Below are 24,877 nucleotides of genomic sequence, written 5' to 3' on the forward strand. Positions count from 1 at the left end.
TGCTGTGGCTGCTTAATGTGTGAAGGGCCACCTCAATGCCAAGACCAACTGGAAGCCCCTATGACATCAGGAGCAGAACAGTGAGCCATCTTGGGATCCACAGGGTCCATCCCAGCCCAGGCCTCAGAGGACACTGCACAGACTAGCCCAGAGTTCACCAGGCCTGGCCCCAGCTGACCAGTCTTCAGCCCTGGGACAGACAAAGGACAGTGTGCTTCACTGAACAGAAATGGCAAGGGGCAGGGGACTCATTGCTTTAAGTGAGGAAGACAAGAGGGAAGGACAACCCTGCACCCCTCCCAGCCTGTGCAATAAAGAACGTGCAGATCCCTCAGCCAGGGGCCCTGCTGGGTATATCACGGGTTCTGTGGTTGCTGGAGGTGGGGGTGGCTATGGCAGGCCTGGGAGGAGACAGGTGTCTCTAGGCCTCCCAGAGGCGGGGCTACTCAAGCCTGAGATTTGTCAGGGAAATCTCAGCCACCTGCTCCCCTCATGCAAATGCACCCAAGCCCCTGACAGCTGCTCCTTGGGCCTCCAACTCTTAAGCCCTATCTTCCCTCTCTGAGCTTGGCTGAGGCTTGGGGCAGCCAGGCCCCTTTGGCTCCTGCCTTCACAGCCCCAGCAGGGTCTGTGAGTAATGGTGGCAAAAAAGGGGTTCCCCAGACTGGGAGCAGGGGTTGGGGTTGCCTTCCACTTGCAGTCCAAATGCAGAGACAGGCCTGACAACCTTCTCTCTGGATCCCCTGTACCTCTCCCCACCCCACTCCAGGATCAGACCCAAGGGCAGCTGGTTGGGGTTTGTTGAGAAGGAGGATTATCCAGATCAGTCCCTTCTAATCTCAACTCCTGCCTGCACCCTCCCCATAGTCACCATAACCTCTTCCCCTACCGCCCTGAGCTAAAGAATAAAATTTTGGGGTACTGACAATAAAGCCGTCTTAGACACTCATACCCAGGCTCATGGACTAGTTGCTAGGTGGGCCCTGATTGCCAAGATCATCACCTCTGGTGGACCAGCCTGGGGGGGCCACTGGAGCTGTGGCTGCTGCTGCTCCTTTGCATGCCTCCCAAACCCCAACCCTTAATCCTCACAGCTTTGTTCTAATCCCAGGAGACCTGATGCTCTTATCTGTGGCTGCAGAGAGACTGAGCAGGGAGGCACCCCATCAACCATCAACCTCCCTCCCTCTCAGGCTGGTTGTGGGGGACTGCTCTCCTATATAGATCCCCACTCCCACTGTCACCCCTCCCCTGGGTTGTGCCCGGGTCTCTCTGAGCAGCGCACCACGCTCTGTCCTCTCACCCCCCCATCCCTGCCAGCTGATTTCATTTGCCTGACGTTGCTGGCCCTACCCTTCCCTGTCACCACCCTCCCCACCCAGCTCCCCCTCGTCCCAGTCAGGGCCAGGCCAGGCCAGCTCCTCTGGCAACAGAGTGGGGCAGGTGACGTGCAGGCATTGCAGCTAAGGGAGTGAGGAGGTGCCCGGGAACCGGAGCTGGAAACCTGGGAGAGGTCCAGTCAGAGCCCAAGTAAGAGGAAGCTGCCCGGGCTCTGTGCTCTGGGGTTGGGGGGCTGCAGGGAGGACTCAGACTAGATGCATAGGACTCCAAACTTGGAGGGCCTGGGTTGGGAGGGGGCATGGGCATCCCAGCCATTTTCCTATTTCTTGGCATAGGCTTCAGCCCTCGTGAGGAGTCGGGTAGGGTGTGAGGGACAACATGGCCTGCTGGGGGTTCCCTAACACCCACTCCACATTCCTGGCAGGAGCCGAAATAACTCCTTGACCTGTCAGCCATGGGGGAGATGGAGCAACTGCGGCAGGAGGCAGAACAGCTCAAGAAGCAGATTGCAGTAACCCCAGAGCTCTCCCACTGGGGGTCCCTAGAAAACATAGAAGCAGGGACATGAGGGAGTGTGGCCTGGGGGCGGGGGCTGGATTTGGTCTTGAGGGCCACCTTAGAGACCACTGACCTGGAAATGACCAGAGACTTCATGAACTTGGATCTCATTGCATATTCCCTCAAACCCCAGAGCCCCAAGCCCACCTACCCTCAGAGGCCCACACACCCACCCACCACTACCCTGCCCTCACCCTCCCCTGATATCTGCTTCCCCCCTAGGATGCCAGGAAAGCCTGTGCTGATAGTACTCTGGGAGAGGTGAGACCTCCTGTCCCCCTGAGGGCAGGGCATGAGGGGTGGGAATGGGAACTCCCTGGGCAGCAATAACCAGGTACAGCATGTCCTCAGAATGAGAAATGGCACTAATTAATTAATTCAACAAACATTTAGCGAGAGCTCCTCCGGGCCAGGCATTATATTAGATGCTAAAGATACCAAGACTCAGACACTATTCTCATCCACAAAATAAGTGATTCTGCCCCCCTGGCAGGATCATGGGAATAAAGAGAGTGATGAAGACACTTTGTAAATCACAAAGCACTAGAGACACCAATACACTAATATAATATAGTGCTAATAGTTGTCTAATGCAGTATTTCATCAATTCTAAGGTACATATTTTTTTTTGTATTCTGAAATCAAGATGCATCCAACAGTGGATGATGCCTTTTGAGTATAATTGGCAGCGTTTTCTCTTTCTTAGTGATGTGTAAAATAACAGTGCTTCTTAGAGTTGATGGGAATCTTAGATTGGATTGAATAAGTTGATAATAGGAGAGACATTTACTGAACACATACCTTGAGTCAGACACTGGGCTAAATTGCTTAAGTACAAATCTAATTTAATTTTCATGAAGATCCTGTGAGGTAGGCGCTATGATAAGCCTCGTTTGGCAGGTAGGGAAGCAAGTTCAGAGACGTTAAGAAACTTGCCTAAGATCACCAAGCAAGCAAACGGCGAGCCAGGTCTGTGGACTCTAGAACCCCAGCCTAGTCTAAAAACTGGTTAGAGTTTATAGGGCAAAGGACCACAAGTTCCAAGAGGTGCAGTCCAGGGTCATGGTGACATCCTAGGTACCCAGTTAGAGTTGGCCATGCTGCAATAGTGAGCTGGGAAGAGCCCACTGTGTGCATCACTTCCATGTTCAATTACTTGAAACTGGCCAAGTTGGGAGTATTGACATCATGAAAACCACTCACCCAACTCCCCTCATTCTTCTTCTACCCCCTGATGGAGAAGCTGTTGTCCACACTTACTAACACACCACTGACACTGCAGTGTCTGTGTCCCACTCTAGTAGGGCAGCGACTTACTTCTCTAAGGCCTGGCATGGAGAAGAAACTTGTATAGATCAATGGCTGCGACACAGATCTGGGCATGTCCCCTGCTCACCTGATTTCTGATGTCTTTTTCCCTGTAGCTGGTGTCTGGCTTGGAAGTTGTGGGACGAGTCCAGATGCGGACACGGCGGACGCTAAGGGGACACCTGGCCAAGATCTATGCCATGCACTGGGCCACTGACTCCAAGTGAGGCTCAGAGGACCCAGAAGGGGTGGGAAAGTGTGAAAGAGATGCTTGGGTGACACAGGTACCCTCTCCCCCAGGCTGCTGGTAAGTGCCTCACAAGATGGGAAGCTGATCGTGTGGGACACCTACACCACCAATAAGGTACCAGCCCTGCCTCCCTGACCACTGAATCCTTCTGCACTATTCCTACCCTTCTTACCCACACCAACCTGGAAGCTCAGCTCAGGTCTTCCTCTGCCCACACCTGCCTTCCCCACAGGTACACGCCATCCCGCTCCGATCCTCCTGGGTCATGACCTGTGCCTATGCCCCATCAGGGAACTTTGTGGCGTGTGGGGGGCTGGACAACATGTGTTCCATCTACAACCTCAAATCCCGTGAGGGTAACGTCAAGGTCAGCCGGGAGCTCTCTGCTCACACAGGTGAGCAGACCCTCTCTTCCACTCCAGAAAGATCCAGGAAGCCCCAGACCCCTGGTGGATTGTGGCTCTACAGACAGGGCCCTGTCCTTCTCACTAACCCAACCCCCCCCAGGTTATCTCTCCTGCTGCCGCTTCCTGGATGACAACAACATTGTGACCAGCTCTGGGGACACCACATGGTGAGGACTGATGTGGGTGCTGGAGTTTGGGAGGCAGTCCTGTCCTGGTGCAAGCATGGCCTTTCTCTGTGATGTCTTTCCTCCCTCCTGGCAGTGCCCTGTGGGATATTGAGACCGGGCAGCAGAAGACTGTGTTTGTGGGACACACAGGTGACTGCATGAGCCTGGCTGTCTCTCCTGACTTCAAACTGTTCATTTCGGGGGCTTGTGATGCCAGTGCCAAGCTCTGGGACGTGCGGGAGGGGACCTGCCGTCAGACTTTCACAGGCCATGAGTCGGATATCAACGCCATCTGCGTGAGCTCCCCTCCCTGCTCCAACTCCCCAGGACCACCCTGCCCCACACACAGCTTTTTATTTTGAAATAATTTCACCTTACAGAAAAATTTCAAGATTAGTAAGAAGAACCTCCATATACCCTTGACCCACAGTTTACATTCACTAAACTCAAAACTCACTGCCGTTTGAGTCAGATCTGACTCATAGCGATCCCTCCTTGGGTTTCCAAGATATCACTACGGAAGTAGGTTGCCCAAGCTTCCTTCCAAGGAGTGGCTGCTGGGTTTGAACTGCCAGCCTTCCGGTTAACATTCACTAACAGTTAACATTAACCACCTTTGCTTTCTCTCTCTCCATAGAGAAATAGATATACACATAGATGTAGGTACAGATTTTTTTTCCCCTAGGCCTTTTGAGAGTAAGTTGCAGACAACATGCCTTTTTCCTCCTTAAGTACTTCGGTATGCAATTCCTAAAAAAACAAGGCTATTCTCTTAGATAACCACAGTATAATCCTTAAAATCAGGAACTTTAACAATGATACATACTATATTCTAATCTATAGTCTATATTCAGATTTCAACTATATTCAGTTTATATTCAGATTATCTCAATAATGTCATAATAGCAATTTTTCCCTGTCCAGGATCCAATCCAAGAACATATATTGCATTTCCTTGCCATATCTCTTTAGTCAACTTTAATGGAAACACCTCTTTAATTTTCCTTTGTCTTTCATGAAATTCATTTGTACTAAAGAGTACAAATGAATTTGATGTCATACTTCCCTCAGTCTGAGTTTATGTGATATGTCATGACTATCATGATGAAAGTCAGGTTATGCATTTTTACCTGGCCCTGATCCAGCCCCATTATTGAAGTAGTAGGAGGTATGTGACCTGGGTAAGCCACAGAGCTTACTCTCACTTCCCACATGGAAATGATGCCTGTAAACAAAAAACTAAACCCACTGCCATCGAGTCTATTTCAACTCATAGTGACCCTACGTAGAGGAGAGTAGAACTGCTCCATAGGGTTTCCAAGGCTATAAATCTTTACAGAAACAGACTGTTTAATCCTTTGTCTGTGGAGTGGCTGGTGGGTTTGAACTACCGACCTTTTGGTTAGCAGCCAAATACTTTAACCTCTATGCCATCCAGAGCACTGTAGTAAGGAGCAAATGAAGGAGTATAGGGGAAGCCACAGGCATGCAGCTGGCACATGATAAATGTTAGTGGTGAATAATGATACAATGTGGTGGCTCCTTTCCATTTAGTGTAGGGGAAGGGACAGGCAGAAAGGCTGAGGGAAGCAGCTTGCCCTGGAGCCCAGGCAGTGGGCAGGAGAGGCAGTGGCTGCCCAGGTCTGAGCACTGGACCCCCTGCCCCCTCAGTTCTTCCCCAACGGAGAGGCCATCTGCACAGGCTCAGACGACGCCTCTTGCCGCTTGTTTGACCTGCGGGCAGACCAGGAGCTGACCGCCTACTCCCATGAGAGCATCATCTGTGGCATCACATCTGTGGCCTTCTCCCTCAGTGGCCGCCTGCTCTTCGCAGGCTATGACGACTTCAACTGCAATGTCTGGGACTCCATGAAGGGCGAGCGTGTGGGTAAGGGCCAGCCCCACTTACTGCCACCTCAGCTGAAAGGACCCTCCCCTTTCTGTACCCTCACACCAGCTCCCCTTGTTGGGACCTGCTTGTTGTCCCCTAATTACTGGGCAACCCTGAGCCCTAACCCTAAAATCTAGTACCTTTTGGCCCCCAGTCTGCAACCATCTTCTCTCAAAGAAAAGTTGCTCTAAGCAGACTGTCCCCTACCAGTGCAATGGCTGTCCCTGCCAAAGGATTCATTCCCAGCTCTGTGGACCTTGACTGTCAGTCAGTTCTGGGTTTCTTGAGGTTTCAGACAAAGGCACCCTCAGAGAAACATGGAAGAGAACAGAATTAAGGAGCTCTGGAGTAACCTGAGGGCCCTGACTTCAACCTAGGGGCATATCTAGGACCAGCCTGGCCTAAAATTGAATCAGGTAGTATGGCTGTGTCTCTTAGGAGAGGCCGGGTGGTGAATGAAAATAACACAGGCCAGAGTCAGCATCCAAATCATAATTCATTTACTTCCTGAGTGTCCTGAGGTGAATTTCTTGGCTGCAATTTCTTCATTTGGAAACAAGGGACAGGACTAAAGGGTTGCCTTCCCTGCTTTCCAACACCCATCAAGGAATGGGATACCACCCTGGCCCCTTGGCTTTTCTCATAGCCCTCTGATACTTCCAACTTTTTCCTGTCCCATCTGGCCACTGGCCCCTGCCCCCATCTCATCCCAGGATCTTGAGAGATTGGCCTCAAGTAAAATCCCATTTCTTAAGGTAATCCTCTTCAGTCTTCTCCAAGGGCTGAAGAGCCCATTGCCCAGCCTACCAACCTAGGATCCCTGTACACTCACACACACACACACACACACACACCACACTCCCTTCCACAACAGTGCAGGAAGGCAGGCTGACACCTTTCCCTCTTCCTCAGGCATTCTCTCTGGCCATGACAACAGGGTCAGCTGCCTGGGGATCACAGCTGATGGAATGGCTATGGCCACTGGTTCCTGGGACAGCTTCCTCAAGATTTGGAACTGAGGAGGTTAGAGGAAAGAAGTGGAAGGCCATGAAGACACTCAGCCGTAACCCTCCCTTGGGGTTTTCTTTCATATCCCAGCTATCATTCCCATCAAGCTTTCTCTCTTGAGGGCAGTGGGGAGCGTGGGGAGTGTGCCTTTGGGAGGCAGCATCAGGGACAGAGAGGCATCTCCTCCCCTAGCCTCCCTTCCCCATGGCCCGACAGCCTCTCCCTTACTAAGCAAGGACATCTGACCCTTCTCCAGCTCTTTGTAGGCCTAACAGGCTTCCAGTTGAGGCCCCAGGCCCTAGAATTCCTCCCCCACAGCCACTACCTATGCTTGGACTTAGGTGGTACTACAGGTTGCTCAGCCCTGTGACTATAGCTCTGGTACCACTAGGGGCCTGGTCTCCTTCTTCATGCTTTCTTTTTCTTCTTCTAAAGCACTTGCAATAAAGTGTAGCACCATGGTAGGTCTTTAATGTTTAGCTTCTATTCTCAAAACACCTGAATCCCATTTCCTCCTCTTCACCCTCCTGGTTCTTCACTTTTAATGGGAGATAGCCCCTCTCCTTCTCACCAAAGAACTCAGGGGTCTGAGGCTGAAGTTTCCCTTTTCCACAGAGACTAGAGATTTGGGACTGGAACGCTATGGGGCCCCAATGCAATTCTGGACTCCCCTAGAGACAAACTGACTTTTGAAATACCTAGAGCAATCAGGGTTAGAGAGACCTGGAAGTTACCAGAATATAGGTAAGTGATAGCTAAAGCTATATGAGTGAACATCTGGTGAGAACAAAAAGAAAGGGCCAAAGATAGAACCCTGGGAGAACACCAGGATTTAAAAGAGGAAATGCAAGAGACGCTTACAGTTAACAGGGGAGGAGAGGGACACTCAGTTCAGGGAACAAAAGATCTCCAGGCTGCCATTCTACATACAGAAGACAGGGCACAAGCTTTAGGTATAACATTTAAAAACATTTAAAAATCACTTCCTTTAATATACAAGAAACATGAAAGAGACAAAGACCAATCAAGCTCTCAGTCTCAGAGTTGAGGGGGAGTCAAAGAAAACAAGCCTTTCCTCAGTACCCTAGGGAGAAAATAGGTGAGAGGACACAGGACATCACTAGGCCCCGGGTGATTCCAGTGCTGGGGCCAAATAGGACCTAGTTCTCTACCAAGGGAAAGTGCTGATTTTCCTTGTCATGGCCCTGGCCTTGCTCCCATGGTCGTCCTCCAGTTTTCAGAAGTTGTCCAGTTCCCAGGTTGGCCCCTTCTTTTAGTTTCCTAACATTTTCACTCAGGGGAGAAGGCCGCTTACCCTGAAAAAGGCAGTGTATGAGTGGGAAGATCCAGGTAAAAGCATCTCCCACCCTCTGGGTTGGATTCCCTAGTCGTCATTCTCACCCTCTCTCCCTTTACCTGGCGTGGTGTCAGGGTTCCAGGGGAATTGTCATCCTGCAGGATGGTGAGGGGGGATCTCCCTAGTACCTTGCTATTTGGTTTCCGTCTATTACACTTAGAACCTAGGATGAGAAAGGAGTTAAAGGCAGGACCCAAATTAGAGGCTTCCAGTTTATTCCTCTTGCACACATCCTTAGACATTAGCCCTACTTTCTCTTCTCTACACCTTGCCCTTAGATTCTTTACCTGAAGATCGGGGAGTCTCAGGGTCTCTCAAGGGCCTGTCTGAGCCCTGGCTGGCCACAGGGGTTTCTGTGCGCTGTCCTGTTTCCTCCATAGAAAACACCTGTTTGGAGGGGAGCTCAGTTTGGCTCAGAGGTGGCATCTGGTCTTCAAGGGATAATTGGGTACCCAGAGGCAAGTTCAATTCAGAAGATGAAGGTGTCTCCAGAGGCAGAACAGGCTCTGGGGAAAGATTTGATTTGGGGGCTTCACTGTCAAATACTTCACTCAGATGCTTCACCAGTGGGCTTGGAGGTTCTAAAGGAGAGAAACAAAGTGGGACCATGATCCACTGATACAATCATTCAGCAAGGGAGTAAAGATACAGAAGCCTTGGAGCATACCTGGTGGGGAGGGAGTAGGAAGAGCAAATTCAAGGTGAGAGGGAGCAAAATGTTGAGAAAAGAGTGAGGTGAGTCCAAAGCAGGAGAATGGAGTCTCCTTTGAGAAGGAGTCTTGAGAGACCCACTCCCTGGACCCAACACCTACCAGTTGTGCTGGTCTTCATAGGTGTCCGTGCAATGCCAAGGGTAGGAGAGCGGGGATCAGAGTCCTGGGTCTGATTAGGACCTTCTAGCTGTTTCCCTGAAGGTAGGCTTGGCTGTGGAGAGCTCTCCACCTGTCAGAACCACAGGCTAGAACAAGTTTTGGTAATGACTCTCTCCTCTCCCTAGGCTCAGGCCGATATTCCAAGCAGGAATAACCAAAGTCCTCAGACTTTCAGCCTACCCCACACAGACTAAGAATGTGGAAAATAAAGCCTCAAAGTAGGAATAGTAGAGAGCAGGAGGGCTCTCTCAGGGCCAAACGAAGCCCAAGAATTCCATTTCCCTGTTTCCCTACCCCCAGCCCAGAGTACCTGGATGGGAGTGCGCAAGATGCCGGCACTAGGTGAACGAGGGTCCGCCACTCTGGCCATATGTTTGTTGTGTGGCGGAGGCCGCGCTGGAGTGACTGGGACGCTCTTGGCCAAGCCCATCTCTACCAGAAAAAGTAGGGTGGGGCAGGGCCCTGCCCGGGGCGAGGAAGGGATGCCTGCGAGAAGCGACTCAGGTCTCAGCCCTCACCGCGACCATTCCACCTTTGACCCCAGATCACCCGATCTTCCCAGTTTCCATCTAAGAAATCTCCCGGCCGCTGTACCAAAGTTCTCTGAGGAGACAGCGGACAAGGAGATACATCTTGGGCCTCCCAGGACCTCTGATTTATTCAAATCACTTACCAGACCCCAATGGCACCTTCGGGTCCACAGGAGCTCGAGCCTCAACTCCTGACCTGAGTTTCAAACCTCCCGCCACGCCCCCTACCTTGAGCCTATTGGTCGAGCTGACTTCGGCTCCCATAGGCCTCTCGGTGAAGGTGGGGATTGGGCTGGGAGGACGTCTATCAGGGACGCCCTGGGGCCATTGGACAGAGACTTGCTTGCCCAGGGTGACGCCTCTTTGATAACGGGATTTCTGTACGACAGTGCGAGCGGTTCATCGTTGAGACTTTTGAGTTTCAAAAACAAATGATATTGTTAACAACAACAACAACAACAATCATGAACTATTACTTTATTATGTACAAAACCATCTGGAAGTGGAGTTATGGTTTCTTTTGAGGCAAGAAGGATTTTGTTGTTGCTGTTATGTGCAGTCGAGTCGGCCCGACTCATAGCGACCCCTCCTTGGGTTTCCGAGGCAGTATCACTACGGAAGTAGGATTGCCCAACCTTCCTTCCGAGGAGTGGCTGGTGGGTTTGAACCGCCAGCCGTCTGGTTAGCAGGCAAGTGTCTTAGCCACTATGCTACCAGAGCTCCACCTCATTGGGCAACCCTTTTTCAAATACTAAGAAGACAAGTGCCCTAATATTTTCTGATTGGATCAGTCCCCAGAAAAGTTTCTGGGATTGACTGATTTAAACATCTGTCAGCTTCCGCTCTTCAATAGAAGGTACGCGAAAGGACTATAGGGGTCTCAGAGTCTGAGCAGCTAAAACTCGGGGGCTCGCCTCGCTGCTCTACGTGCGCACATGCCTCAGAGGAATGGAATTGGTTCTTTCGACTATCAATTGTGTTAGAAGCGTTTCTCATTGGCTTTAGTCAAGAGTAGAACAGAGGGAGGAGCAGTAGTAGACGGGCTCCTCCCAACTGCCACTCTCGCGCCTCTTCCCTTTAGCGCATGCACCTAACGAGTAGTACTCATTGGACGAGAAGAGTAGGGGGTGGGGGACTAGGAACGGTGGGAGCAGCTGTGTGGAAGAGCTGCTGCCGGTGTCATGGCGGAGCTGAGTGAGGAGGCGCTGCTGTCAGTATTACCGACGATCCGGGTCCCTAAGGCTGGAGACCGGGTCCACAAAGACGAGTGCGCCTTCTCCTTCGACACACCGGTAAGCCCATTCCCCACGCCTGCAGCGAGCACGACTTCCTTCCATTGCCCTGGTCATTCTGCCGGGGCCTGCAAGTCTTGAGCTACCGCCTCCCTGCGGTGCACCATGGAACTTGAAGTTTCCCACGCTCCTCGCTGCCGTTGCTTTTTAATCAACTGGGGTTGTGGTGCGACTACCTCTCCCGGAAGCTATCGCGCTCGCCAAACCCGCTCCCTGCCTCGTAGAGTACTGTGGGAATTGTAGTCGCTCACTCCTCTCTTTGCCATTCTAAGCTAGAGGCCCAACCCGACTGTGGGACTACATTATCCGTGGAGCCCTGCGAAAGCCTGGGAGTTGGCCGTGCCTGTCGCGCATGGCTCTCCGGGTTTTGTAGTCTCATGTGGGAGGGATGGGGGGCGACCCCCCAATGCTCTGGACCTTGGTTGCTGAGGTTGGGGGTAGTGTTGACTGCGGTTCCTAGGCGCCTGGTAGTCTGGAAGGGGCTTTGAAGCAGAACAGTTCTGAGGAAGGCCGAGTTAGGGAGCCTCCACCCGTGGTTAATATGGACAGGGGGCGGGAAGGTGGGCCATTGGTGGGAATGCAGCGGGGGGGGGGAGGAAAAGCTCTCGTCGTTTCTTCTTTGAGGTGAACTGTGACCGCAGCCCCCTCCTTTTTTCCCGCCCATCACAGAGAAAAGAGTGAATCTCATTTAAGGTATTCCCAGAGATGGGTTCTTTTTTGGTGTATACTAAAGACTCTTACCTATTCTTGGCTCCGTTTCTTGACTAATTAGACAGAACCGCCACCCACACAGTGCTTCACGTTTTGCAGACTCCACCCGGTGCCTCCCTGCAGTTTTGCTTTCCTATGCTACCCTCAAGCAGAAACAGGCCTCTAGCCAGGCCAGAGCCTGAATAGAGAGGGCAGCAGTCTGGCTGGGATCCGCCCCCTCACTACCCCTCCCCTCAAGCCACTGCTGGGCCCTGCCCAGGGTGTTCAGCCAGACCATGGCCGGAAAACTGCAAGTCAGAGTGGAAAGCCTTCATTAATGCATCACCAGTGCTGAGTATAGCAACACCATCTAAGGCCCAGTTCATGATCACCACTGTGATTTGTGATTTGCTTGGCTTTGATAAGGACCTCAGACAATGTACTGCTTCTCTGAAGTCTGGCTTTGGCAAAGGTAAAAGGACTTCTCAAAGCACAACTCCAGGGCTCCCAGTCCTTGGTGAAATCAGCATCTTTTAGTTCCAACAGAGGAATTTAATCACTGCAGAGCTCCCACATTCCTCCCAGTTTATCAAATACATGGATTAGTAAAGCACCATTTTCCTCAGGAGGGAAAGGTTTTTCTTCATTCCTAGCATATGGTAAAGGTCTCTGGGTCCCTCCGTCTGTTCCCTGCTGTCTCTCTCCTTAGTAACTGCTTTAAACAGTCCAAAAGAAGTTTTTGTAATCTTCTGACTTTTTCCTTCTCTCACCCCAAGTCAGGAAGTCTTCAATGTGACCTAGCTGCTTTACTAATCAGCTTTTGGCATATTTGATTATCTTCAAATTGGGTTCATGGTGAAAGGAACTTAGGTGACTGCATTGGTGGTGGGAAATAGTCTATTTGTTCGTGAACATAGTTGTCTACACTGTTCCAGGGTATGGTACAGAGCAATCTGTGGGACCAAGAACTACCTTAGTCAGTGTCCTATTTTTAACATCACAGCAGAGAATTTTTCAAGGCCATTGAAGTTTTTATTTCAGAAAAAAGATGCCTCTTGTTCAAAGCCTTGGATCTGAGGGAAGACTGTTACTGTCTCCAATTTCCTCCTCCACCTTCTCCATTGCTCTGTTTACAAAGGCTCTTGTGAACTTTTTTAGCCTTTGGGGAAGCCCATCCTCCCCCCTAAGCTGTGATTCAGGGTGGACGCTCATCTTTCCCTGTATTCTTCCTGGGTTTTGTATGTTCTAGCCATCTCAGCAAGTGTTGCTAGGTTGTTCTAGGAAGGGCATGGCTTTTAGGTAGGAGGTAATGGCACGTCAATGGAAATACAGTTATTAGAGGGAATGGGAGGGAGCAGGATGGTGACTGGGGAATGCTGGGCTTGATGTCCTGGGCTTGATGTCCCTGCCAGACTGGGTCCAGGTTTAGCTGTGAACCTCAAACAAGGCATTGTTCCCTTGGAGCCAGGCTTCAACAGGAGAGGAAGGAGAAGACTCACAGGGTGGATCAGTTAGACCACCTAGTAGAATGTGGTAAAGAAAAGGTCTAGACTTACTGGGAGCTCAGGGGTTAGGTGTCCCATTCAGTCATGCTGCATTATTCTGTCCCTTAGGATCATGGAGAACGGGTAGTACTTGTCTTAGGTGTCCCTATTTGTGTCTGGTAACTGACATGCAGATCTTTTCTCTACCAAGAAAGAGCTCTTTTTCCTCTGAATGTGATCCTCGCACTGGAAGTCCACATACATCATCCCTATTTACTTTTTGGATTTCTTGGCCCTAGGAAAGGGGCGGGAAGTGAGTTCTCTGCCATCAAGTGGAGGGATCCAGTGCCCAGAGGAGCAAAGGGGAAGGTGACGTTGACTAATAGGTGTTACTCGGCCTCTTGGTGTCCTTGTTGGTTCTTATCAAAGTCATAGGAGGAAATGGAGAAGAATCTTACCCAGGTCCCAAAGGGCTAAATAACTTGCCAAGGGCCATCAGTGCAAGAGAACAGAACTTTTTTTCCAGGTTTCTGACCCCATGTCTTTGGTTTCCCTACCTGACCAGACTTCATCTTCCTGTGTTTCTTCCCCTGCCTCTTGCCCTGCAGGAGTCTGAAGGCGGCCTCTACATTTGCATGAACACATTCCTGGGCTTTGGGAAACAGTATGTGGAGAGACACTACAACAAGACGGGCCAGCGAGTCTACCTGCACCTCCGACGGACCCGGCGCCCGGTAGGGTCAGGGGCAAGGGCAAGGGCTGAGACTAGAACAGACATACTCCACAGGGTACCCATTTTGAATCTCTGTTCCATTCTGATCTGTTGGCCTCATTTTCCCACTTTTACCTACTTTTGTTGGTGTCATTAAAACTCAGCTCAGATGGAAATGTTGGAAATGAACAAGGGTGATGGTTGAACAACGTGATGAACATAATTAATGTCACTGAACTATGCATGTGAAAAACGTTGAAATGGCAGATGTTTTGTTACATATATATTTACCACACACACACACAGACTCAGCTTAGATATTTTTTAGCATCATCTTCTTCCCAGATTAATGCACTCCATCTGTCCTCCTGACTTTTCCCCTCCCTGGTACCTGGTGCCCATTGCTGATCCTACTCTTCCTGCCTCCTTGCAGAAAGAGGAGGACACCACGACAGGCACTGGAGACCCCCCACGTAAGAAGCCCACCCGGCTGGCTATTGGTGAGCACCGCTGACATGTTATTGTTCTCCCTGAGTTCGTCTTCCCTCCTCTCAGAGGCACCAGGAGAAACCTCCAAAATGGAACTGATGTGTGGTCCTAGAGTTCTGGAGGGGACAAAGTAAGGCACTGTTTCAGAGAAGTGGCATTTACCTGTGGTAGTTACCCTGCTCTTCCTCTTCCTCCCTGTCCCACCAGGTGTGGAAGGTGGTTTTGACCTCACTGAGGAGAAGTTTGAATACGATGAGGATGTGAAGATTATCATTTTGCCGGATTACTTAGAGATTGCCCGGGATGGGTTGGGAGGCCTGCCTGACATTGTCAGAGATCGGGTATGAATACTTTCACACCCTACCCATGATTCTGGGACAAGTGGGCCAGAGTAGTGATGTGCTGACAGTGGGAGAGCAAGGGCGAGAGGGGTGTATGGGGATTGGGGCTAGGGGATGTCTCTGATCCTCTGTTTCCCCTAGGTGACCAGTGCAGTGGAGGCCCTACTGTCGGCTGACTCTGCCTCCCGAAAGCAGGAGGTGCAGGCCTGGGATGGGGAAGTGCGACAGGTGTCTAAGCATGCCTTCAACCTCAAGCAGCTGGACAACCCTGCTCGAATCCCTCCTTGGTGAGGCCTGGCCCTTCCCATTTGGGCACAGTTCTTAGGGCCAGGGCAAAGAGGTCACCCTGCTAGGGGGTCTGGTGGAAGAGAGGGCAGGGAGTCAGGCAGGGAGGGAGACTTGGGGGAAGGTGAACATAGCAGGGGCACATCCAGAGGATAGAAGGGATCTCAGGACTGGTGGGGTCCTGCAGAGCCCCCTTTCTTTACTACTCCCATATACCTCCAAACTACATTTCGTCTAACTCTCTTCTCCCTTGGTCAGTGGCTGGAAGTGCTCCAAGTGTGACATGAGAGAGAACTTGTGGCTCAACCTGACAGATGGCTCCATCCTCTGTGGCCGACGTTACTTCGATGGCAGTGGGGGCAACAACCATGCTGTGGACCATTACAGGGAGACAGGCTACCCATTGGCTGTCAAGCTGGGCACCATCACACCTGATGGAGCTGGTATGACTCTCTTCCTACCCCCACCATCTTCATACTTAAATATATTTTAATTTTTTATTAGTTTTATATGACGTGAGTGATACATGAGTACATTTTCCTGTTAAAACATGAGAACATTGCAGATGATACTAAATCTTCGATTAACCCCCCATTCCCAGTCCCCTTACTACACAAAGCTACCATTATCTGTTTAGTGAGTACCTTTCCAAACCCCTCTTTACCCTAGTCCCCTTACCAACATGGATAGAATCGCAGTTAACACCAACCCTCACCCTGATTTCACCCCATCTTCTCTGTTAGACAACCCTACAAGGGCTTGTGACCTCACTGATATTCAGGGGAATTACCCTTTACGGGCTAGCCCTTCTGTCCCACTAAGGCCTTTTCAGGACAGAGTGTGGCACTGGTGACCAGGACAGTCCTCGGCTACCACCTCTGACATTGTTCCTACCTCCTGCTCTAGATGTGTATTCATATGATGAGGATGACATGGTCCTTGACCCCAACCTAGCTGAGCATCTGTCCCACTTTGGCATTGACATGCTGAAGATGCAGAAGGTGAGATCCCTTCAACTTTAAATTCTGAGCCCTGCCTCTGTGAGGCTCTGCTTCCTTGTCTGAGGTGAGGATGGGGTTTTTGAGAGAGCTTCCACAATTAACTCAATGGCCAAGATATGTGGATTTCTTTTGAGAAATGTCCTGGAATCATTTATTCATTTAGTTAATATTTACTGAGTATCTATTATGTGCCAATCACTGGGTGAATAAGACCAGTGTAGTCCTTGCTTTCATAGAAATATTCCAGAGGGAATGGCAGACATTAATCACATACTCATCATAAGCAAGTGAATAATCACAAACTGATGGGTGCTATGAAAGAGAGGTAGAGGGTGCTACATTAGTCTACAGCAGGAGGACCTGGCCTAGTGTAGGGGGTCAGGGAAGTTCCTCTGAGAAAGGGATGTTTGTGTGAGGATTTGAAGGCTGAGCCAGGAGTAACTTCAGGACAGGAAGAACATTTCCAGTAGACAGGATGGACCCCATCATGCTAGTTTTGTTCCTCATCTGAGCATAGGCTTATCCCTGAGAGGACTGCTTATGGCCTGGACTGGATGGTATTTACAGTGCCTCCCATGTTTGAGTCCATAATTCAAAAAAATTCTAGTTTTGTTCCTCATCTGAGCATAGGCTTATCCCTGAGAGGACTGCTTATGGCCTGGACTGGATGGTATTTACAGTGCCTCCCATGTTTTGAGTCCATAATTCAAAAAATTCTAGACTCCAGTGGGTATCATACCAGATCCTGTGAGAGGGCAATGTGAGAAATGCTGGGCCTCTGTTTGCGAGGCATGGAGTTTATCCTAATGGTGGAATATTTTGGAGAAGGATAGCAATAATGGTAGCACAACATGAGAAATGTCATCAATGTCCCTGAGCTGTAAATGGGGAAGTTGTTATGTTGGTGAATATCTTGTGTATGTTTTCACCACAATAAAAGTTGCCCCCCCCCAAAAAAAATGCATGGTTGAATGTCTTGCTCAGCCTAAAATGCCCTTCCCATGCAGACAGACAAGACGATGACTGAATTGGAGATAGATATGAACCAGCGGATTGGTGAATGGGAGCTGATCCAGGAGTCAGGTGTGCCACTTAAGCCCCTGTTCGGACCTGGCTACACAGGTATCAGGAACCTGGGGAACAGCTGCTACCTCAACTCCGTGGTCCAGGTGCTCTTCAGCATCCCTGACTTCCAGAGGAAGTGAGTGATGCCCTCTCCCACTATAACCCCTTGGCTCTGCACCCTTAACCCTCTCAGCATCTCTCCTGGTCACCAGCCCCTGGGCACACTCCTCTAGCTGTCCTCAATACCTTTGCGTTATATTGCAGTCTCAGAATAGTTTGTATTACACTATGGCCAGGCTGCTATGAGGGGAACAAGTGTATGCACCACCCAGACACCCACAAATTCCACTGACAGAGCAGAACACCAAATCCCAGGGCTCTCCATGCCTCCTGTCTGACTCAGGGGTTAGCAGGTGGTCTTTATTTTCGGCCAGTGACATCAGATGAACACCTAACATGGACAGGCAGTACTTGGGGAGAGGGAGGGTTTGGGACACTAAGATAGAGGAAAGGCATAAATGAGTTTATTTCTAATTGGGAGGGATCTGACGCATATGTGAACACTTAGAATGTATTAACAAGGTCTGTTCAATAGCATATGAACTGTATGTATCCTAAGCCCAGGCTGCCTTCTCCTTTCCCCTGGCTCTGTCTTGGGGAGGAGGCAGGGAAAAATTGCCTCAGCATACTGGTGTAGTTGAGAAGGGGAGAAAGAGTGGGTTGCTGGAGAGTTGTGGGTTCCCAGGTTCATCCACTCTGGGAAAGCCTGTTCTCTGAAGTAGTAGGTAATTGTTCCCATCTTTTTTCCTCTGAGCCCAGGCCAAAGCCACTCCGATGATCTTTCCTTGGTTCTTAGGTATGTGGATAAGCTGGAGAGGATCTTCCAGAATGCCCCGACCGACCCTACCCAGGACTTCAGCACCCAGGTGTAGGTAGCCAGGCCCTCTGTTCAAGGCTGTTGAGAGCCTCACTCAGCCGGTGTGTGTTCTCCCTCCATGACCACCTGGGGTGGGCAGCAGTTTGGCTCCTGGCCACTTAGAAACTTTTGAATGCCTGCCTTCTGGGCATGTTGTCTGCCTTGAGCTGAGTTTCTGTGGAATTAAAAGGTTTTCACACTTGCAGAGTTGTCTAAGGTGGGCATGAGCAGGGGTGAAGAAGTTGCCCAGGGGAAGGACACAGATAGATGTCAGAAGATCATTTGTTGACTGGAGCTAAGTGGTTCTCTTGTGTATTATAGGGCCAAGCTAGGCCATGGCCTTCTCTCTGGAGAGTATTCCAAGCCAGCGCTGGAGTCAGGAGATGGGGAGCAGGTGCCAGAACAGAAAGTGAGTCTGGGACACTTCCTCTCAGTCTCTGGAATTATGGGGAAACTGAGGTCTGGGAGTGTAAAGAATACAGGGTTGTCTAAGCCCAGCTGAGTCCCTTCCCTGGCTTTGCCTAGGAAGTTCAGGATGGCATTGCCCCTCGAATGTTCAAAGCCCTCATTGGCAAGGGCCACCCTGAGTTCTCTACCAACCGGCAGCAGGATGCCCAGGAGTTCTTCCTTCACCTTATCAACATGGTGGAGGTAAGGGCAAAAGGGAAGATGGCTTCACACACTTTCATCTGCCTTCACTTTACTATTTTCTCCCTATTGCCCTTTCTTTCCTGTCAGCCCCAATCCAGTCCCACCCTTGTCCCCAGACAGTCTAAATGCATTGGGCCTGCCCTGTGAGTAGCATTTGCATCTGAGGAGAACAGTAAGGGCAAGCAGTGGTCCTTGTACTTGATGAGCTTGCAGCCTAATTAAAATATAACCAAAGAAAACAATGTGGGAATGCTTATTGTGCAAAAAGAAAAATACAAGCATATTTCAGTATAGACACACAGTACTCTGATGGGACCAGAATTAAGGAAGGGTGGCTTAATTAGAGTAGTTGAAATAATTCTGCTCTTCTCTTGCATTCCTGTCCCTCTTAGTGGCAGTCTCCATTTCACTTCTCTCTCTCTCCCTGACCCCAAATAAAACTGCTAGGCCCCCATGCCGTACCTGGCTGTCTAGAATTTGTCATCTGCTTCTTTTCCGTAGAGGAATTGCCGGAGCTCTGAAAACCCTAATGAAGTGTTCCGCTTCTTAGTGGAGGAGAAGATCAAGTGCCTGGCCACAGAGAAGGTTAAGTATACCCAGCGAGTTGACTACATCATGCAGCTCCCTGTGCCCATGGATGCCGCCCTGAACAAAGGTAGGTTGCTCGCTCAGGAAGACCTTGAAGCGGTTAGAGGCATAGTCTGTGTGAAGTGTTTGGGCACCTTATAGGAGCAAAACCAGCCCATGGTCTTCTCAGGCCAGCCCATGGTATGCCCTGCTTCCTGGTCCACTGGGGGTGGTAGGATTAATTTTGTCCATAGCTTAGAACAAAGCTGTGTTGAGTAAGTGAGGCAAGATCATAAACAGTTAAATATCTGGTTGGCTTTGGGAGTGAAGAGGTGCTGAAATAGTGGTGGACAGAGCCAGCAGGGCAAGGCCAAGGAAGGAAAGATAGAGCACCCTCTAAAGAACCCACCACCCGTCAATTCTGTTGCTAGAGGAGCTTCTGGAATATGAGGAGAAGAAGCGGCAAGCTGAGGAGGAGAAGCTTCCGCTGCCAGAACTGGTTCGGGCTCAGGTACCCTTCAACTCCTGCCTGGAGGCCTATGGGGCACCTGAACAGGTGGACGACTTTTGGAGCACGGCTCTGCAGGCCAAATCAGTAGCGGTCAAGTAAGTCCTGCTAGTCTGGGCCTAAGAGTTTGGCCTACATCAGGGTAATTCCAAAAGTTACTAATCATCTCTGCCATTCTCGTGTTCTTTTGTGGTTGGAATCTCGGGGTTGGATCAGTTGGGGCTATAATCTGGCCCTGAGAGAACCAAGAGGCCCTTGGAAGAGTAGACATGGTGACTACTATACCTGTTACCTTGTCCTGTCCCTATACTCCCTCTCCTCCCATAGTACAGGGTGTGCTTTTTAATGCAGCCTTCTTCACTCCCTCCTGCAATTAAGGTAGGCATTTAGTGTGGACAGAATTTGGATTTCCAGCCAACAGCCTTACTTTCAGCCTAGCCATGCCATTGGCACAGGCCAGAATTTGAAAGAATGCATTGGTGGAGGGGATTCGCTACCCGGCCCTTTACCACTCCTGCCAACAAGACAGCCATCCTTTAGGCTTCTACTGCTCCCATCTGCAGAGGTGCTGAGTCTGCCTAGCGCAAGAGTATAGAGTATCTTCTGGGCTATTAGGTTTCCTACCCATGAGAGGCTGAGCCCCAGGTGGGGGTATCAGGAGAAAACAACCTTGGGATTCTCTGGGTAGCAGGACATTCTCTCTTCCCTAGGACCACACGATTTGCCTCATTCCCTGACTACCTGGTCATCCAGATCAAGAAGTTCACCTTCGGCTTAGACTGGGTGCCCAAGAAACTGGGTATGGTGGCTGGGACAAGGGAGGTTAAGCAGATAAAGCTAGAACCAGAAGAGATCTTCACACGTGTGAACCAGTGTTTTTCAGACTTTCCTCTGGAAGTGGGAATAACTGTCCTAGAAGTTTCCAAATGTGTTTGAAAAACACTGACTAAAATATTAAGACTTCTTTGATTTTTCAGTTAAGATTTGCATCCAAAGTGATTTCTACAGTTTTATTTTTGTAACTAGTAAAATATTTTCATTTTGAGAATCTTGAACAGTTAATTTTCTTTGTTCTCACAGACCCCTGACAACAGTAAGAACTAGTTGACAAGCATTGATTTAACTTCATTTTCTAGAGAAGGTTGTTGAGATCTACAGAAGTGTAAAATCCATTAGTCACACAAGTTGGACGCCCCTTTCTTGTCCATAGCTCATCGTGGTAGATCGGGAACTAGAATCCAGGTCTCTTGACACCAGGGCTCATTATTATTTTTATTACATTGGGAGTCCCCTTAAGATTCGTCATGTTCTTAGGAGCTCCTTGTTAAAGAGCAGTTCCAAGATAATGAGGCAGGGGCTTGAGGTGCCCCACAGCAATTCTTCAGAGAGGGCCTCCGGGAGCTGCTGAGGTGGCCCTTTTCTTGCCATTCCCATTGCAGACGTGTCCATAGAGATGCCAGAGGAGCTAGATGTCTCCCAGTTGAGGGGTACAGGGCTGCAGCCTGGAGAGGAGGAGCTGCCTGACATTGCCCCACCCCTGGTCACTCCGGATGAGCCCAAAGGTAGCCTTGGTTTCTATGGCAACGAAGACGAAGACTCCTTCTGCTCCCCTCACTTCTCCTCTCCAACATGTTAGTGACTCTTCCTGCCTGTCTCTCCTTGCTGATGGGGGCCCTTTTCCACCTTGCCTCCCCCTGACCCTGTCCTTTTGTGTTTCTCCTGTCTTCCCTTTCAAATTTCCTCTGTCCTTTGGATGGACCTGGGGACCACATTCTCCACGTGGATGGCAGTAGCATCCGCTAATTGCCTCTTAAACCTGTTACCCCCAGGGGGTGGATGTGGGGAGTATTATGCTCCAGAAATGGCCATTCTGTGAGAATAGGCAGGGAAGAGGAAAAATGGGGGATCCGTTGCTTCAGTTCTGTACCTTTAAAATATTGGGCCCACATTATGTTGTGTGGCCACTTCTGGGATAAGGTTGAGGAAAATGCATGAAGCGGGTGGTTGGGAAAGGGTTGGGGGTATACTGTGGGAGGGAAGAAAGGCAGATGGTGCTCCAGCGAGTCAGGTCACTGTGCCTACAATCCCTCCCCCTACTTCCACAGCACCCATGTTAGATGAATCGGTCATCATCCAGCTGGTGGAAATGGGCTTCCCCATGGATGCCTGTCGCAAAGCTGTCTACTACACGGGTAACAGTGGGGCCGAGGCTGCCATGAACTGGGTCATGTCGCACATGGATGATCCAGGTAGGTAGGGTCGGCAGTGGGGCAGGGCAGGGCCACCATCCTCCCCCTAAACACACTTCAACCTTTCACATTCTGACAGATTTTGCAAACCCCCTCATCCTGCCTGGCTCCAGCGGGCCTGGCTCCACAAGTGCAGCAGCTGACCCCCCACCAGATGACTGTGTGACCACCATTGTCTCCATGGGTTTCTCCCAGGACCAGGCCCTGAAAGCTCTGCGAGCCACGGTATGGGCTGTCCCAGTTAAGGACTTGGGATCTGTGGGGGAGGCAAAGGGGTGGTAATGGGATTCTTACCTTTCACGAGTAAGACTAAGGACAATGGGAATGGTATGGCTAATGCTGGGCCTCCACCCTTCTGTGGCTGTGAGGAAGGGGGTGAGCTTTCACTGGGGGTTTTCTTGACTCTGAACTTGTTAGGAAAAATAACACTTCCTTCTTTACCAAGAGGAGCTCTGGTGGTGCAATGCTGAAGGCATTTGACTGCTAACCAGAAGGTTGGTGGTTCAAACCCACCAGCTGCTCCATGGAAGGAAGATGGGGTAATCTACTTCCATAAAGATTTACCACCTCAGAAACCCAAGTACAGGTTGCTGTGAGTTGCAATCTACTGGATGGCAGTGATTGTGGGTTTTTTTTTTCTTCTCCAAGAACAACAGTTTAGAACGGGCTGTGGACTGGATCTTCAGTCATATTGATGACCTGGATGCTGAAGCTGCCATGGACATCTCAGAGGGCCGGTCAGCTGCTGACTCCATCTCTGAATCTATCCCAGTGGGACCTAAAGTCCGGGATGGTCCTGGAAGTGAGTGTCCCCAAGAAACGGGACAGAACTAGCAGAATCTAGTCAGTCCACTATGCCAGAACCTTCATTTGAAGGCAGCTCTGCTTTCCTCAAGGGACAGAGGGATCAGAAGCTACCTTGTGACTTCTTGAAGGCAGGATTCTAGGAAGCTGAGATAGCCTTTTGGCCCAGTACATGTTCCACATTCCCTGAAACTCGTGTCCTTAGGTTGAGCTTCTAGATGTATTGTTGGACTGGCACTCAAGGATTCCTCGCCCATTTTGTTCTCTGCCGTCTTATCTCTCCCTTTCCCTAGAGTATCAGCTCTTTGCCTTCATTAGTCACATGGGCACCTCTACCATGTGTGGTCACTACGTCTGCCACATCAAGAAGGAGGGCAGGTGAGGGGCTGGCAATGTGCATTCTGAATGGGAAAGTGGTGGTGGGAATGAGTAGGGGCATTGTAGAAGAAATCCTTGCGATAACGGGCACAAATACACCAGAGATTGAATGAGTGCCTTACAGCCTTACCTTATTAGCAAAATATTGCCACGGGCTGAATCTGGCCTCCTGTTTTTATAAATAAAGTCTTATTGGAATATAGCCAGATTTAAGTCATTATGTATTGCCTATGGCTGTTTCCATGCATACTGCAACAGGAAAGTTGAATAGTGGTCAGATACCAGATGACCTGCAAAACCTAGAATACTTAGTATCTATATTTTACAGAAAAAGTTTGCCTTATAAAAATGGGTGGGCAGCGGTTGTATAGATACTGGTGGATCTCAAGACCAGAGTAGGGGAAGTGACCCTTTTGGGATTGGGAAGTTCCCTTCAGACAGATAGCAGGTAAACTGTAGATTTGGGGGCCCAGGCAGAGAATGTTGGAAGACTTTGCCCCAGAAATACCAGGATCAACTTCAGGGGCTGTGTCTTAGAGATTAAGTTGATGCAACTTGGAATATTCATCTTTTTCTGCCCCTTTTCCCAGATGGGTGATCTACAATGACCAGAAAGTGTGTGCCTCTGAAAAGCCACCCAAGGACCTGGGCTACATCTACTTTTACCAGAGAGTGGCCAGCTAAGAGCCCCTCCTCACCCCTTACCACTGGGGGCAGGGGACAGACCACCCAGCATGAGGGAATAGGGGCTGAGGGATGGACTTCAGCCCCCCTGCTCTATACCTGTTTTCTGTTTGTCCCCGGCAGCAGGGGAGAAGCTAGAGGCCATAGGAGAATGGCCAAGCAAAGGGGAAGGGGCACTCTCTAGACTTTGGGGATAGAGTGGGAAGGGGCAGAGAGGGCCAGCTGCCTGTCTGTAAGGAGACTTTGATGCTTGCCCTGCCCTTTGAATCCACAGTGCTCTGCTTCTCTGTAATCTTGCCCGGCCCCCTGGTGTGGAAGGGGGAGGGGTCTCGTTTGTGTGTGGGTGTGGGTGTGGGTGTGGGTGTAGCTTTGTGCATCCTCTTCCAGGGGAGGGAGCCGTCTGTGCCTCCCCTCCCCTTCTGTGTTTGCTCCGTATGTGGTTGGGCAAGGAGGGGTATGAGGAAAATGGGGACAACCCTCTTCTGCCCCCCCTGTCTTTTCCCCTGTCTTTTCCCCATCCTTTCTGAAAATGCCAAAATACACGATGTGAATAAAAGTACAATGGCTAAGTTGTGTCCTGCTTGATGCCTTGAGAGGGACTTCCCTGGAGCTAGTAGGAGGGCCGGTTTCAGAAAACTCCCAGTCCCTTTGCCTCTCCCCTGCCACCTCCATAGGCAATTCTTTTACTTTTCACTAGTCCTAGAGCTTTTAGGAGCTCTGGTGGTGTAGTGGTTAAGGTATTTGGCTGCTAACTAGAAGGCTGGTAATTCAAACCCACCAGCTGCTATGTGCAAGAAAGATGAGGCAGTCTGCTTCCATAAAGATTTACAACCTTGGAAACCCAATGGGGGTTGCTATGAGTTGGAATCAACTTGATGGCAGTGAGTTTTGTCTGGTTTTTGAGAGCTTTGGGAAACTTGGGTGTGAAAGGTCAAGAGAGATCAGAGGTGGTCACTGGAGCAGTACAAGAGAGGTGGAGGCAGGAGCAGAAAGGAGTTAGTTGAGGCTGTCAGATCAAGGGAGTGACCTAAATGCAGAACACAGAGCAGTCATAGGGGCAGAATGGATATTT

The 24,877-nt window shown here is 50.2% G+C and overlaps 3 protein-coding genes across 3 annotated transcripts; 2 read left to right on the forward strand and 1 right to left on the reverse strand.

The window, feature by feature from the left end:
• The first annotated feature begins 1,795 nt into the window (after positions 1-1,795).
• Positions 1,796-6,941, forward strand: GNB3 (G protein subunit beta 3). Its single transcript, XM_007937123.2, has 9 exons — positions 1,796-1,852; positions 2,122-2,160; positions 3,324-3,430; positions 3,508-3,571; positions 3,690-3,852; positions 3,965-4,031; positions 4,126-4,327; positions 5,703-5,919; positions 6,835-6,941. The coding sequence occupies exons 1-9, from the start codon at positions 1,796-1,798 to the stop codon at positions 6,939-6,941; spliced, it is 1,023 nt and encodes a 340-aa protein (XP_007935314.1).
• A 1,149-nt stretch (positions 6,942-8,090) lies between these two features.
• On the reverse strand, positions 8,091-9,589 carry CDCA3 (cell division cycle associated 3). Its single transcript, XM_007937125.1, has 5 exons — positions 9,470-9,589; positions 9,100-9,229; positions 8,575-8,868; positions 8,347-8,450; positions 8,091-8,246 (listed from the first exon to the last, which is right to left on the reverse strand). Exons 1-5 carry the CDS (start codon positions 9,587-9,589, stop codon positions 8,091-8,093), a joined length of 804 nt encoding a protein of 267 aa, XP_007935316.1.
• Positions 9,590-10,870: 1,281 nt separating this feature from the next.
• USP5 (ubiquitin specific peptidase 5) lies at positions 10,871-23,805 on the forward strand. The gene is made up of 20 exons (XM_007937126.2): positions 10,871-10,981; positions 13,764-13,889; positions 14,301-14,367; positions 14,564-14,697; positions 14,839-14,984; positions 15,241-15,425; positions 15,889-15,983; positions 16,991-17,184; positions 17,905-17,976; positions 18,286-18,373; positions 18,490-18,615; positions 19,117-19,270; positions 19,614-19,788; positions 20,401-20,489; positions 21,130-21,321; positions 21,796-21,939; positions 22,019-22,164; positions 22,588-22,741; positions 23,037-23,121; positions 23,712-23,805. The coding sequence occupies exons 1-20, from the start codon at positions 10,871-10,873 to the stop codon at positions 23,803-23,805; spliced, it is 2,577 nt and encodes an 858-aa protein (XP_007935317.1).
• Positions 23,806-24,877: the final 1,072 nt, after the last annotated feature.

The sequence above is a fragment of the Orycteropus afer genome, unplaced genomic scaffold, assembly GCF_000298275.1.
Source record: "Orycteropus afer afer isolate SDZICR_OR568_19922 unplaced genomic scaffold, OryAfe1.0 scaffold00040, whole genome shotgun sequence".
Lineage (NCBI taxonomy): Eukaryota > Metazoa > Chordata > Mammalia > Tubulidentata > Orycteropodidae > Orycteropus > Orycteropus afer.

What these genes read in the sequence shown, in the direction of transcription:
- GNB3 (XM_007937123.2), top strand. Translation starts at nt 1,796, where the DNA reads ATGGGGGAGATGGAGCAACTGCGGCAGGAGGCAGAACAGCTCAAGAAG. An exon ending in ACACCTACACCACCAATAAG is followed by an intron (nt 3,572 to 3,689) that starts GTACCAGCCCTG and finishes CCTTCCCCACAG; the next exon opens with GTACACGCCATCCCGCTCCG. An exon ending in AGCTCTGGGGACACCACATG is followed by an intron (nt 4,032 to 4,125) that starts GTGAGGACTGAT and finishes CCCTCCTGGCAG; the next exon opens with TGCCCTGTGGGATATTGAGA.
- CDCA3 (XM_007937125.1), bottom strand. Translation starts at nt 9,589, where the DNA reads ATGGGCTTGGCCAAGAGCGTCCCAGTCACTCCAGCGCGGCCTCCGCCA. An exon ending in TGAGACTCCCCGATCTTCAG is followed by an intron (nt 8,451 to 8,574) that starts GTAAAGAATCTA and finishes TTCTCATCCTAG; the next exon opens with GTTCTAAGTGTAATAGACGG. An exon ending in GAACCCTGACACCACGCCAG is followed by an intron (nt 8,247 to 8,346) that starts GTAAAGGGAGAG and finishes TGCCTTTTTCAG; the next exon opens with GGTAAGCGGCCTTCTCCCCT.
- USP5 (XM_007937126.2), top strand. Translation starts at nt 10,871, where the DNA reads ATGGCGGAGCTGAGTGAGGAGGCGCTGCTGTCAGTATTACCGACGATC. An exon ending in CATCACACCTGATGGAGCTG is followed by an intron (nt 15,426 to 15,888) that starts GTATGACTCTCT and finishes CTCCTGCTCTAG; the next exon opens with ATGTGTATTCATATGATGAG. An exon ending in CTGGGTGCCCAAGAAACTGG is followed by an intron (nt 20,490 to 21,129) that starts GTATGGTGGCTG and finishes TTCCCATTGCAG; the next exon opens with ACGTGTCCATAGAGATGCCA.